The sequence below is a fragment of the Cetorhinus maximus genome, chromosome 20 (genome assembly GCF_964194155.1).
Source record: "Cetorhinus maximus chromosome 20, sCetMax3.hap1.1, whole genome shotgun sequence".
Taxonomy (NCBI): Eukaryota; Metazoa; Chordata; class Chondrichthyes; order Lamniformes; family Cetorhinidae; genus Cetorhinus; species Cetorhinus maximus.
In genome coordinates this window covers 77,140,978-77,156,227 of record NC_135898.1, presented here as the reverse complement: position 1 = coordinate 77,156,227, position 15,250 = coordinate 77,140,978, and the positions used below count along the sequence as shown (strand labels likewise).

Sequence of the window (15,250 nt, the reverse complement as noted above, 5' to 3'; positions counted from 1 at the left end):
ACTGTTTCTGATGAGCCTTGCCATATACTAACAACCCCCTGTATAATAAAAATGTATTTGAAGTTGTCCTATATTTTTTTAAATATGGTCATCTTAAATTTCTGTTCTGTGACTTGAAATAAAAAGACCAATGGAATTAGTTTTCCTGATTTTTACCTTATCCCACCCCCTCCAAATTTTGGACCCCAAATCAAATCTCTTCATGAGAACAAAAGAGGTTTTTTTTTTAAAAAAAGTCATGATTTTCTCCAGTGTATCCTCTTAACTGAAGCCACTCATTCCTCATGTAATGTTAGTGAAACTTCTCTGCATCTTTCTATATTGGTGATTTAATTCCTAAAGTAAAGGTGCCTAAAGCTGGACACGGTATTTCAATTGGGTCACAGTCGGTGCTTGTAAAATATTTAGTATTGCTTTGAACAAAGCTGCAGGATATTTGTATGATGTCTGTCAACATTATTGTACAGTGACCAGTTTCATCTAAAGGTGACTCTTCCATATTACTAACAATGAGAAGTACAACTAACTTCCATAGCTTATGTGATCATATTTTCACTTGGCATTCTAGCTTTCATAGTATTATTGCCAGATTAGCCCATAAATCAGAAGTGAGGATGCTTAATCTTTAAAGAAGGAAGTTGCCATGCAATGTTTGAAATAGCTTCTGATTGAGAATTGTATTCTTGCAGGACACTGCCATGAGCAAAGTATGGTTCAAACAAGACGACAAATTCTTTCTCCCAAAAGCGTGCTTGAACTTTGAGTTTTTCAGGTATGTTCCTCAAATGGGTGATGAATTCTAACAGTGGGAGCAAGAATGCCATGTAGCTCATAGAATAGCAGTACAAAAGCTGTGGTGAAATCATAGGCCTCTTATCAATTGTTAAAAATTGTTATTGTCTGGTTAAGTAACGCTTATCACATCTAGGTATTTACCACTAAGTGCCAGCTTGGGTCACTTGGTAACACCACAGCCTGTTGAGCTGTGAGGTTGTGGTTTCAACATAAAATGTTTAAGCACATAGTCCAATGTCATGCTGAAAGAGTGATGCTTTCCATTCAAATAATACTGAATTTTTCTATATTTACATCTTCTACTGACAATGAAGTTGGTAGACAGCTGCAAATCATGAAATGAGGTGCTAGCAAAAAATAAATAAATAACTACCTCAAAATGCATGGAACTTTAAGTCACAGATGTGTAGTGATATAAAATGATGGGCACATTAGTTTGTAGAAACAGATTCAGGTCCTACACCAATATCACTGCCAAGCATTTGGACATTTGTAAGGCTGGAGGGAGGTGGTTAGGGAGGCGGGAAGCCATGAAGAGAGTTGAGAATGAGGACAAGAATTTATAGTTTGTGGCTCTAGTGAACTGGAAGTCAGTAGGTTAATGAGAACAAGGGTAAGTGAGTCAGCTAGAGTGTGGGTTCAGATACAGGCAGCAGAGCTTTGGGTGAGCTGAAGTTAGTGGAACGTGGATGAAGAAAGCAGGCAAGGAGAGCATTGGAATCTAGCCTGGAGTAACAAAAGCATCGACAGTTTCAGCAGTAGATGGGGTAAGGCAGGGCAGAGGCAGGTGGTGTTCGATGTAGAAGAAAGAGTTTGCCCTGGAGAAGAGGATGTTGGGCTAAAGTTTAGCTGAGGATAAAATAGGATTCTGAGGTTGTAAACAGTCTAGTTCAGCCTGAGACAGTGGTTGAGTGGTCTGAGACAGACTGAGGAGTACAGGTGGAATTTGTGGCGAGGAAATAGATTGTCATAGGTTTTGGTTTTAATATTTAATTGGAGGAAGTTGTAGTTTATCCAGGGACTGGCTGTTGCATAAGCAGTTTTGATTATACAGAGGCAGTGGAAGGGTCAAGAGAGGTGGCGGTAAACTAGAGCTGGATATCATCAGCAAGTCATGGAACCTGACTGTGTATAGTTTTAGGTGTTGGCCTGTAACTTCCGAGCCCCAGGGCATTGAATTTGGGGGGTACCCCAGAGATGTGCTGTGGAGCCCCCTGGAAGTTTCCATGTAAGGTTTGTCTGGGAAATGCAAACTTTCCTTAGGCCATTGCCCTGCACTGGGAACTATTGTAAATGCAATTTAAATTGCAAATGTCGGATGGTTCCCACTGTCTTATTACATCAATTTTTCCAGTTTTCCAGAAGAAGTTAGAATTAAAACCACTTCTAGCTTCTGGATAATTATATATTGTACTGACCCCCCCACCCCATGGGACTTTTCCTCTCCTTCTGCCCCCTCCCCATTCCCAGGGGACTACACCCCTCAACAGGAACTCTCCACCCTAATGGGGGCTCTTTTGGTTTTTGTCTTTCCTCCCCATCCCCTGCCAAGCCCAATCTGGCAGCTAGTGTTGGATTTTTTTTTAAAAGAGAGAGCGTGGCTTACTTACCTGCGGCTCTATGGCCCTCACGCTAGGCCCTGGGGACGCACTGCACTGCCCAGATCTCGCCTGGCCTGGGTCGGAAGGTTGGGCAAGATAGAATCACCTGCTTTTCAAGGTAAGAACTTTCAATTGGAGTGGCGATATGACTCAATCGCCACTCCATCGAAAGTTACATCCCATTGTTTGAGGGGCAGCACGTAGATGTGAAATATCTGTCCCTTACTTCCAGAAAGTTGTGCATAGGTTAACTTTAAAATTTGATTAAAATAGAGAGATGGCAGTGGTATGGTACTTAGTCGCACTGTGAACCAGTTGATGGTGAAAAATAAAGGAAAGACAGATTTGCATTTAAATAGCACCTTTCATAAGCTCAGAATGTTCCAAATGGCCTACAGCCAGTGAAATACTTGTAAGATGCCTAACACATTCTCAGAATCTTAACAGCACAGAAGGTGGCCATTCGGCCCATGTCTGCACTGGCTCCCCAAATGACTGTTATGACCTAGTGCCATTGCTCTGCCTTTTTCTCTGTACCCTTGCACATTGTTTCTATTCAAATAATCATCTAATGTCCTCATGAATCCACACTTCCAGGCAATGCATTCCAGACCCGAACCACTTGTTCTTGATCCTTTTACGAGTGGGAACATCTTCTCCCTATCTACTCTGTCCAGTCCTCTCATGATTTTGAACATCTCTGTCAAATCTTTCAGCCACTTTCTCCAAGGGGCATAGTCCCAACCTCTCCAATCTATCCTCATAGCTGAAGTTTCTCATCCTTGGAACCACTCTTCTGCACACACTTCATGAGTCCGCACCCCTCGTATAACATGGTGCGCGGAACTGTACACAATATTTCAGCTGAGGTCTAATGAGTGTCTTATATAAATTCAGCATAACCTCCCTGCTCTTGTACTCAATGCCCTTATTAATAAAGCCCAGGATGCTATATGCTTTATTAACTGCTCTCCCCACCTGTCCTGCCACTTTGTATGATCTATGCACATACATACCCAAGTCTTTCTGCTCCTGCACTTCCTTCAAAATTTCACCCCTTACTTTTATATTGTGTCCATGTTCTTCCTACCAAAATGCATCACCTCACACTTACTTCTCTGCATTGAACTTCATCTGCCCACTCCATCAACTTGCCTATGTCCTCTTGAAGTTCCACACTGCCCTCCTCGCAGTTCACAACACTCCCAAACTTCATATCATCTGCAAACTTTGAAATTGTCCCCTGCACACCAAGATCTAGATCATTAATATATATCAGGAAAAGCAAGGGTCCTAATACCGATCCCTGGGGAACTCCACTACAAACCTTCCTCCAGCCTGAAAAATACCCATTGACCATTACTCCCTGTTTCCTATTGCTCAGCCAATTTTGAATCTACGTTGCCACTGCCCCTTTTATTCCATAAACAATAGCTTTTCTCAAGTCGTTTGTATGGCACTGTGTCAAATGCCTTTTTAAAGTCCACGTACACCACAACAGCATTACCCTAATCGACCTTTTCTGTTACCTCTTCAAAAAAAAGCTCCAGCAAGTTAGTTAAACACTATTTCCTCTTTTTATGCTGACTCTTCCTAATCAACCCATATTTTCCCGTGTGAATACTAATTCTATCCCGAATAATTGTTTCTAGAATCTTGCTGGCCACAAGTTAAACAGACTGGCCTGTAATTGCTGAGCTTATCCTTACCTTTTTTAACAAGGGTGTAATGTTTGCAATTCTCCAGTCCTCTGGCACCACCCCTGAGTCTAGAGAAGACTGAAAGATTATGGCCATTGCCCCTGCAATTTCTTTTCTCGCTTCCTTCGCATCCTTGGATGCATCTCGTCTTATTATGGTGCCTTGTCAACTTCAAGTACCGACAGTCTGTTCAACACTTCCTCCTTATCAATTTTGAACCCTTATGGTGACACAGTTTTCTCGTCTTTAACCATGGCCTGGGTAGCATCTACCTCCTTGGTAAAGACGGATGCAAATTATTCATTTAATACTTTAGCCGTGGCCCCTTTGCCCATATGTAAATTCCCTTTTAGGTCCTTAATTGGCCCTACTCTTCCTTTTACCACCCTTTTATTATTTATGTGCCTATAGAAGACGTTGGGATTTCCCTTTTATGTTGGCTGCCAGTCTTTTCTCACAAATCCCTCTTCTCCTTTAATATGCTTTTTCACCTCCCCTCTGAACCTTTGGTATCCCTCTTGGTTCTCAATTGTATTTTCTACCTGACACCTGTTATAAACGCACTTTTTCTTCTTTATCTTAATTTCAATCTCCTTTTTCATCCAGGGAGCTCTGATTTGTATGTCCCATCTTTTCCCTTTCGATGGAATATACCTTGACTGTGCCCGAACAATTCTTTTTTGAAGGTAGCCCATTGTTCAGCTACAGGCTATTTTCTGCCAATCTCTTGTTCCAGTCTCTCTGGCCCAGCTCCGTTCTTGCTCCATCGAAGTCTGCTCTTGTCCAGTTAATTATTTTTACTCTGGATTGCCTATCGTCCTTTTGTATCATCATCCTAAAACTTGCGATACAATGATCACTGTCTCCTAAATGTTCCCCAACTGACACTTGATCAACTTGGCCGGCCTTATTTCCAAGAACTAGGTCCAACAGTGCGTCTTTTCTTATTGGATTGGACACATTGCTGTAGAAAATTCTTCTGAACACAACCTAGGAACTCTTGCCCCCCCTCTGCCTGTTACACTACCACTGTCCCAGTCTACATTCGGGTAATTAAAGTCCCCCATTATAATTACTCTATAATCCTTGCATCTCTGCAATTTCCCTGCAGATTTTATTCTACTATGTCCTTCTCACTATTTGGCGGTCTATAGATCACACCAAGCAATTTAATTGCATCCTTTTTGTCCTTCGCTCTAGCCAAATTGATTCTGTCCTTGAACTCTTTGTGACATCCTCTTTTTCTCCAGTACTGCAATGCTCCCTTTAACCAGTACCGCCACCCTGCCTCCTTTTCCTTTCTTTCCTATCTCTTCTGAACACCTTGTACCTGGGAATATTTAACACCCAGTTCTGCCCGCCCTTGAGCCAGGTCTCTGTTATCACCACAACATCATCATATTTCCACATGGCAATCTGTGCCTGTAACTCCAATCTTATTTACTATACTCTGTACAATCACATACATGCATATTAACTCTGATTTAGATTTCGTTACTTTCTCCCTTGCCCTGACTTTACCTATTAACTTACTATTCTCTATACTAGTGCTATCTGTCCCTCCCAGCATTTTGTGCACCCCAGTATTCCTTTGTAATATTTTTTCTTGCTTCCCACACCTCTGCCGAGTTAGTTTAAAGCCCTCCCAACTGCAAAACGCTGCACAAGGAACTCAGTGCCAGCTCTGTTCAGGTGCAACCTGTCCGGCTTGTACAGGTGCCATCTCCCCAAGAGCCAGTCCCGGTATCCCAGCAGTCTAAAGCCCACCCTCCCTGCACCATCTTTCCAGCCACGCATTCGTCTGCTTATCCTCCTATTTCTGTACTCGCTGACAGGTGGCACTGGGAATAATCCGGAGATTACTAAAGTTGAGGTCCTACTTGCTAAGTTTCTACCTAGCTCCCTAAATTCTGATTGCAGGACCACATCCCCCTTCCTATCTAAGTCATTGGTACCAATGTGGAGCACGACCTCTGGCTGATCACCCACCCCCAGAAAAATTTTCTGCAGCCGCTCTGTGACATCCTTGACCCTGGCACCAGGGAGGCAACATAGCATCCTGGAATCACATCTACAGCCACAGAAACGCCTGTCTGTTCCCCTAACCAGTGAATTCCCTATCACTATAGCTCCTCCTTTCTTCTTCCACCCCTTCTGTACAGCCGAGCCGCTCATGGTGCCACAAACTTGGCTCTGACTGCACTCCTCTGAGGAACCAGCACCCTCACCAGCTTCCAAAATGGAAAACCGATTTGTGAGTGGGACCGCAGGGGACTCCTGCACTGACTGCCTGTGGTCACCTATTTCCCCCTCTGCCTCCAGGCTCTTAAGCTGTGGTGTGACCACCTCTCTGATCGTGCTATGTATGTAGCTCTCAGCTTCATGGATGCGCCACAGTGACTCTAGCTGCCGCTCAAGGTCTGAAACCCAGAGCTCAAGTTTCTGCAGCTGACAGCATTTCCTGTACATATGGCCAGCTAGGACACCGGTAGCGTCCATGACTTTGCACATTTTGCAGGACACGCATTCCTCTTGACTGAGCTGACCTGCCATGTCTTAACTCTACTTCCCTTACGTTAACTTCATTCTACTTTGGATTATTTATATTACTTTATTATATTTGCCCTAAATTTCCCTTATTCCTGGCGCTTAACAGTTAAATCCAAGTATAGCAACTTTAAAAATATTACACTTTTCTAATTTACTTACACTTTTATAATTTACTCACCAGTTCCTACTTACCAAGGCCTCCGCTCTTCTTTGAACAAAGGTAGAAAAGGAAAGGAGCACCTCCTCCCTTAGCGCTATAAAGTAAATATAAATGGGATTTTAGATGTATAAATGGAATATCTGTTCACATTTAGTGTAAATAAGTTTGGCCTGTACATTTCAGTTTTTAGAAATGATCTTGTGATGAGCTTTCCGACAAAACAAGTAGTTTTTTCTGTTAAGCCTGAAGTACTTGGTCACACTTGATTGGATAGTAACAGTTTAATATTGTTGGAAATTCATAACAATTGTTATTGCTTCATTTGTTGTTTTTGTTTTGGGCCGACTGCATAAACATTTGAACTATCTGAATGTGGGACAGCAGAGAGTGTCAATAGATTGAGCTGTGCTTTTCACAGGGAAAAGAGCAGGTTTTGCTTTATGCAGAAAGATGTAGTTGAGCAATTTGATTACGAAAAGGCTAATTGATGTATATAGTTGTTTATTTCTGTCTACTTGCTTGACTCATTGCATGGCTTTCTCTGTTTGGGGGAGATAGAAACTGGCAAACATGGACCCTGAAGACAGTTGCACCTGCCTTCTGCAGTTTGCTTGTCTCATAGAATGATTTGCTTCTCATTGGCACGCACTTCATAAAGTAGATGGAAACCAACTAAGTCCTGAAGCTTATTTTAGCAATATGGTTTGTAGCTACTGGTAATGCATGTAGAAATTTATCGGACGAAACCTAATTGCTTAATGTTTATAACCATATGAATAAAGCAACTAAAGCTAATTGCATGTTTATTTTTTTGATAATTTATTATAAAACATATCTTCCTCAGCAATACAACAGACTAAATGTTTCTTTTGCGTTCACCTGTTAAAATCCAACTGTGAGCTGACACTTGATCCTCAGCTCTTTTAAATGGATTTTCATGGCGAAAAAGGGGGCAAGATAAACAGGGTTAATATATTCAATCTTATCTTCATGGTAGAAGACACTAATAGCATTCCAAAAATACTAAATAATCGAGGGGCAAAAATGGGAAGGAAATAAATACAATAACTATCACTTGAGAAAAAGTACTAGGGAAACTAATGGGGGCTAAAGGCAGATAGGTCCCCTGGACCTGATGGGTTGCATCCTAGGTTATTAAAGGAAGTAGCTACAGAGATAATGGATGCACTGGTAGTAATCTTCCAAGAATCCTTAGATTCTGGAAAAGTCCCAGAGGATTAGAAAACTGTCCATGTAACACCCTTTATTCAAAAAGGGCAGGAGACAAAAACAGGTAAGTATAGGCTAGTTAGTTTAACATCCGTCATTGGGAAAATGTTGGCATCTATTATAAAGGAAGTAATAGAGCGTTTAGAAATGCATAATATAATCAAGCAGAGTCAGCATGGCTTCATGAAGGGGAAATCATGCCTGACAAATTTATTAGAACTCTTTGAGGAGGTAACAAGCAGGATAAATAAAGGGGAACCAATAGATGTAATATATTTGGATTTCCAAAAGGCATTCAATAAGGTACCGCACATAAGGTTACTTAATAAGATAAAAGCCCCTGGTGTTGGGGGTAGTATATTAGCATGGATAGAGGATTGGCTAACTAATAGAAGACAGAGAGTTGGGATAAGGGGGGCATTTTCAGGATGGCAATGTGTAACTAGTAGAGTGCCACAGGGATCTGTGCTGGGGCCACAATTATTTACAGCATATATTAATGACTTGGATCATCTATTGTGGGAAAATGTGAGGTTATGCACTTTTGATAGGAAGAATAGAGAAGCTGAATATTATTTAAATGGAGAAAGACTGCAGAAAGCTGCAGCACAGGGATTTGGGGAAGCTTGTGTATAAACCCCAAAAAGCTAGCCTACAAGTTCAGGTAATGGGGAAGGCAAATGGAATGTTGGCCTTTATTTCAAAGGGAATGGAATATTAAAATAAGGAAGTCTTGCTAAAACTATACAAGGCACTATTTAGACCACACCTAGAATACTGTGAATAGTTTTGGTCCCCTTATCTAAGGAAAGATAGACTGGCATTGGAGGCAGTCCAGAGAAGATTCAATACGTTGATCCTGGGTATGGAGGGATTTTCTTTTGAGGAGAAGTTGAGTAGGTTGGGCCTGTACTTGCTGGTGTTTAGAAGAATGAGGCGCAGCATTGTTGAAACATAAGATTCTTAGGGGCCTTGACAGGGTAGATGCTGAGAGGTTGTTTCCCCTTGTGGGAGAGTCTAGGATCAGAGGACTTAATCCCAGAGTAAGGGGTTGCCCATATAAGACAGATGAGGAATTTCTTCTCTTGAGGGTAGTGAGTCTATGGAGTTCTTTACTGCAGAGGGCTGTAGAGGCTGGGTCATCAAGTATATTCAAGGCTGAGATTGATTTTTAATTGGTAAGGGAATTGAGGGTTACAGGGAAAAGGCAGGAAAGTGGAGTTGAGGATTATCGGATCAGCCATGATCTCATTGAACGGTGGAGCAGACTCGATGGGTGGAATAGCCTAAGCCTTCTACATCTTATGGCCTAAAGAAATAATGTCAGCAAATGCAGCATTCGGGTGAAATTGTACATCATATCACACAACCTTAAGACAAGGTTTTAAGCTGATTTTTTTTCTCTGTAAAGCATATTGACGCTATAAACCTCAACACAACATTGGCATTCCACAAACCCTTTTTTCTCCTATTTCCAATGTATTGCACAAAGTGAAATGTCTTATTATTTGAAATGCACAGACATTAAAATGACTGCGATTGCAATGCCCAGTGTGTTATTTAAATACGCTCTGCTGTTTTCATCATTTGTATAGTGAGTGGGAAGAATTTATTACATGGAAAATGTTTTGGGTAATATATTTATCAAATGTGGCTAAAGCTTAATATGTTTTTGACTAAAATTTGGAAAAATCAAATGCTTACTCACTTGCATAGCTGTATTGGCAGGCAAAAGTATTGACTTGTGTTTCATGAATTAAATTTGTAGGAGTAGATTCTAATGTTTGGTATATTTTCTTCCAGCCCATTTGCTTATGTGGATCCCTTACATTGTAATATGGCCTATTTGTATCTTGAACTACTGAAAGATTCTCTCAACGAGTATGCATATGCAGCAGAGCTAGCTGGCTTGAACTATGACCTACAAAATACAATCTATGGAATGTATGTAAGTACCCAAATTCAGGCAATGGTAAAGCTCCAGAATTATCTTCAAGTTTTAGTTTCTTTTTTGTTTGCGCTTTTTTATTTTGCTACCCAAGTCCTCTTCCCCAACCCATATGGTAAAATATTTATTTCTTTCCTTCCATCAAGTAGGATTATTAGTTTAGCCATGAGGCTGCATATACATACTCTTCAACCATGTTTGCTTGGTCTATTGTAATGTCATTGTTGACTATCAGCCTGCTTCCTGGGGGTTTATTGCCACATTTTATCTTTTGTTCTCTTTGTTAGTCGCTACATTTATGCTGACCCTCTTCATTGCAACATGACATACCTCTTTATCAGGTTATTGAGGGATGATTTAAAAGAGTATACATATGCAGCTCGCCTCACTGGGCTGGTGTATGCATTAGTTCCAGCAATGAACTCAATTCTTGTAAGTAGAGCAGGAAGGTGATCTGGCTTGAGATTGAAGTGTTTAAGGATGCACAAGCTGCTTGCAGTTCATAAATGAATTTTAAATTGCATGTTTAAAATGAACTAACAAACCTGAAAGATGCATTTGGATTTGCAGTGTCTTGCAACTATTCAAGGTTGAAGACAGCGGATTTATTTAATGTGGTATAAAGTGGTGAATGATTACAAGTGGGAGAGTACAAAATCAAATTTGTCTGTTACTTTCCATCGTTTGTAAACTTTTGACATTCCAATATGTTGGTGCCAATATCTCAAAGCCCCACCGAGCAACATTTGAAAACTATATATTTTTAACTTTGGATACAGCATTGAAACTTGAGATGCACTACTTCCAATCCTTCATACCCATAAAGCCTCACTGTTTATTTTCTAACCATCCGTACTGCTACATTTTATGTTTGAATTCCCATTATCTAATCACTTATTACTTCAAAACAGATAATCAAATATGACTTTAAAATCCATTCTGGCTGTTCCTGATTATCCTATGTCTTCAGATGCTCAATTTAATTGCATGAGTGACATTAAACTGGTCTATAATTCATTCATTCACCGATTTTAGTGCCTTTTATTACCTCTAGGCTTGACTATTCTGATACACTGCTGGCTGGTCTCCCATGTAAACTTGAGGCCATCCAAAACTCTGCTGCTTGTGCCCTAACTTGCACTAAGTCCAGTTCATCTTTTTACTCATTGATAAAATGTCTTGATTTTAAAATTCTCATACTTACTTTCAAATCCCTCCATGCGCTTATTTAACTCTAGCCTTTTCAGCATCCCTGATTTTAATCACTTATGTACTTTAGCTCTGGAATTCTATTCCTACACCTCTCTGCCTTGTTTTCCTCCTTTAAGACACTCCTAAAATTTAGCTCTTTGACAAAGCTTTTGATTAGCTGACCTAACCTCCTTATGTGGCTTGGTGGCATATTTTGTTTTGTTATGACTCTGTGAAGTATCTTTGCTCTTTATTTATGTTAAAGGTGCTATATAAATAAGAACATAAGAAATCTGTGCAGGAGAGGACCATATGGCCACTCCAGCCAGCTCTGTCATTTACTTTCCTGCCTGCTATCCAATCCCTTGATTCGCTGAGACACCAAAAATCTGTCTATCTCAGCCATAAATATATTCAATGCTGGTGCATCTACAACCCTCAGAGGTAGAGAATTCCAAAGAGTTGCAACCCCTTAAGTGAAAAAAATTTCTCCTCGTTTCAGTCCTAAATGATTGCCCCCTTTTATCCTGAAACTGGTACCCTGATTGTTCTAGATTTCCCAGCCAGTGGAAATAATGTCTCTGTATCTACTGTCAAGCCCCTTCATAATTTTGAGTATTTCAATTAGATTAAATCTCATTCTTCTTAACTGCAGAGAATACTGACCCAGTTTACTCCGCCTTTCAACACACAACAACCCCTTCATCCCAGAGACTAATCTAGTGAACCTCCTCTGAACTGTCTCCAATGCAAGTATATCCTTCCTTTTAAATGTAGAGGTCAAAATTGCACCGTATTCCAGCTATGATCTCACCATTGCCCTGTAAAGTTGTAGCAAGACTTTATTTTTGTACTCAAACCCCTTGCAGTGAAGGCTAACATGCCATTTGCTTTCCTAATTGCTTGCTGTACCTGCATGCTAGCTGTCCTTTGTACAAATGCACCAAAGTCTCTCTGAACGTCAACTTTATTAGTTTCACGCTTTTTAAAAAACACACTGCTTTTCTATTCCTATGACCAAAACTCATAACCTCACACTTCCCCACGTTATACTCCAGCTGCCATCTTGTTGCTCAGTCACTTGACCTGTCTATATCTCCATCGTAGCCCTTTTGTTTCATAGCTTGCATTCTCATGTAGCTTCGTATCATCAGCAAACTTACATTGCTATATCTCTTTGTCTAAGTCACTAATGTAGATTATAAATAGCTGAGGCCCCAGCACTGATCTTTGTGGCACTCCGCTAGTCACAGCTTGCCAACTTGGAAAAAGCCCCATTTATGCTTCTTCTCTTCTGTCCATTAACCAGTTGTCTATCCATGCTAATATATCACCCCCAATTCGAGTCCTTATCTTGTGTATTAACCTTTTGTGTGGCACCTTTTATTGAATGCCTTTTTGAAATCCAAGTATACTACATCTACTGGTTCCCCTTTATCTATCCTACTAGTTAGATCCTCAAATATTTGTCAAACAGGATTTTCCATTCGTAAAACCGTGTTGATATGTTTTAATCATACTACACTTTTTTTTTCTAAACACGTTTGTCAAGACTTCCTTCATAAAAAGATTCCAGCACTTTACCGATGACTGACATCAAGCTAACTGGCCTGTTGTTTCCGGTTTTCTCTTCTCTCTTTCTCCCCCGCCCTTTTATTGAATAGCAGTGATATTATTTGTTAACTTCCAATCTGCTGGGACCATTCCAGAATCCAGGGAATTTTGGAAAATTTATAGACATTGCATCTACTATCTCTGCAGCAGTCTCTTTTAGAACCCTAGGATGTAAACCATCAGGTCTTGGGGATTTGTCAGGTTTTAGTCCCTTGAATTTTTCCAATGCTTTTCTCTGCTGATATTAATTTCTTGAATTTCCTCACTCTTATTAGCTCCTAGACTACCTTCTATTTCTGGGGTGTAAGTTTTAAGTTCTAATAATGAACTGGTTTACACTTGTCTCTCACTTTGACCAGGGACATTACATTGGCTATCTTCTAATCCTCTGTTGCAATTTATATTACTGTGCAGCACATAGTTTTTTTCCCTCCCTCAACTCATGGCCATGCAGTGTGTGTGTGTTCACTATTGTATTATTCAAATTCACCATGCAGTAAACCTTGTTTACTGACTTTTATAATTACTAAGCATCTAACGAACATTAACAATACGGCCATGATGCATATTTCTTGAAAATGAAATTATCTTTTTGTGCGGAGTGAATTGGGAGAAGGGGGTATATTATTTTGTTTGCGCTAAACAGACCAAACTTTGGCTCCAATTTTACATCTGTTCAAGGATAATTATTTATATATATTATGTTTATTGTGAAATAAATATAAATAAATACCATTTAAAATGTCATGAATACACTTGAACTCCTGACTGTTCCTCAGGAGTATGGAATTATGGGGATAATTTTTGTCTCGCTGCTCCCTCTACTTTTAAGTATGAGTGGTCCATTGGTTGGGTGGGGGTGCAAGGGTGATGCTGACGGTGGGTGTTTGAAAGCCAAAATGTCCTACAAACTCCTGGATGTTTCCTTATTCCAAGTTTTGGGCATATTCAAGTTCACGTAAGTAGCCAGAGCTCCTGCCAGAAAGAGATAATGACGACATTGATGTGTGCAAACCAGATTATGCTTATTTAGTCTGCATTTATTTATACAATAGCCTATTGATCCATAATTTATGTTCAGATCACATTTGTCCAAAAATTTAGAGTCCCATTAATTTTTAAAATGTTACAACATATCCTTGATGAATATTCCAGCTTAAGAGCTGGTTGTGATAGTAGGTGGGTGACATAGTTTGAGGTATAATGGGATGACCTATGGTAGGAGGACTAGAGTAAATATTACCTATTTTATACTTCATAGTTATGAGCAGAGATGATTTGGGGAAAAAATATTACAAACCTAATAGTGACAAGTGTGTCAAAAGGGAATGCTTGCTGCCTCAACTTTGTATGAATGTTTTTGAGAGGACCAACAGTTTGACTACAGGCTCCTGATGAGTTTCACTGTTGACAGCTCTCTCTCTCGTGCAGAAACTATCCAGTAACAATTACTCTCTGCTGTTGTATTCCTTTTAATAATCAGCATAACTCCTCTTTTTATCGGTTTACTCTGTTATTTCCTTAAATAACTCCTATTAACTTTGTCACACCCCTGAACTCCTGTCCTAATTTTGATATCCAAGTGGCCCAAACAGTGTTTCAGGCAGACACTCCATATCTCATATAGGTTTAGTTCCATCAATTTATGCCTTGAAATGTACAAAGTTTCTTGTTTTCCTAGGTACTTCGTTTGTTCAGAATTCAAATTTTTTTTTGTAGTTCAATTTGACATTTTGCACTATTTTTATGTTCAGCCACATCACTTAGTGGAATAGGGAATTTGTAATCAAAATAATAAAACATTGATAGGCAGTTTCCCTACTTGCCTGAGTTGCCGTTCTCTTATGGTGCTGCAGGGGAAGAGAAAATTAGTTGTAATGTTTTCAGCTCGCTCTTGCATCATAGCTTTTGGGATGACTTTCAAAGAAAACACGACTATGGCTTGACACGTTTTTGCCATCTGAAGAAAATTGCTGGCTGCAAAATGGTAACATTCATTTCAAGCTGTAAACGGTGATTTTTGAATATGCTTCACTCTATTCTGTAATTTGTAAAAGTGAAAATAAATTTGTTTTTAAAGTAACTGGCAAATCTGCCAGGCATACAGTAAATTTAGGTGATAACTGTTCAGTGCCTTTGTACTTTAGTTCCCGCTGCTTATTTCTTGCCTGCAAAACCTCTATAATCTCCTTTGCCAACAGCTGGTTGTGAAGGGCTACAATGACAAGCAACACATAATTCTCAAGAAGATAATTGAGAAGATGGCCACCTTTGACATTGATGAGAAACGATTTGAAATAATCAAAGAAGCTGTAAGTAGTACATTTTATCAAATGTTTTGACATCACGAGCAAATCCAAATGTTTCAATTAACAGAAAATTAAGTTTTTACTTTGGTATCCAGTTTAGATCAAAAGCTAAGTAGATGAGGAGTTTGATCTGTCTATATTTCAAATGAACA

General features: G+C 39.8%; 1 protein-coding gene across 2 annotated transcripts in view; it reads left to right on the top strand.

Moving 5' to 3' along the window:
• The window catches only part of ide (insulin-degrading enzyme), a 119,335-nt gene that overhangs the window by 56,304 nt on the left and 47,781 nt on the right, over positions 1-15,250 (top strand). For both annotated transcript variants that reach the window (XM_078564953.1, XM_078564951.1), the window contains exons 14-16: positions 690-772; positions 9,840-9,984; positions 14,991-15,101. In XM_078564953.1, coding sequence (XP_078421079.1) covers positions 690-772; positions 9,840-9,984; positions 14,991-15,101 — 339 coding nt within the window. The remainder of the gene's footprint in view (positions 1-689; positions 773-9,839; positions 9,985-14,990; positions 15,102-15,250) is intronic.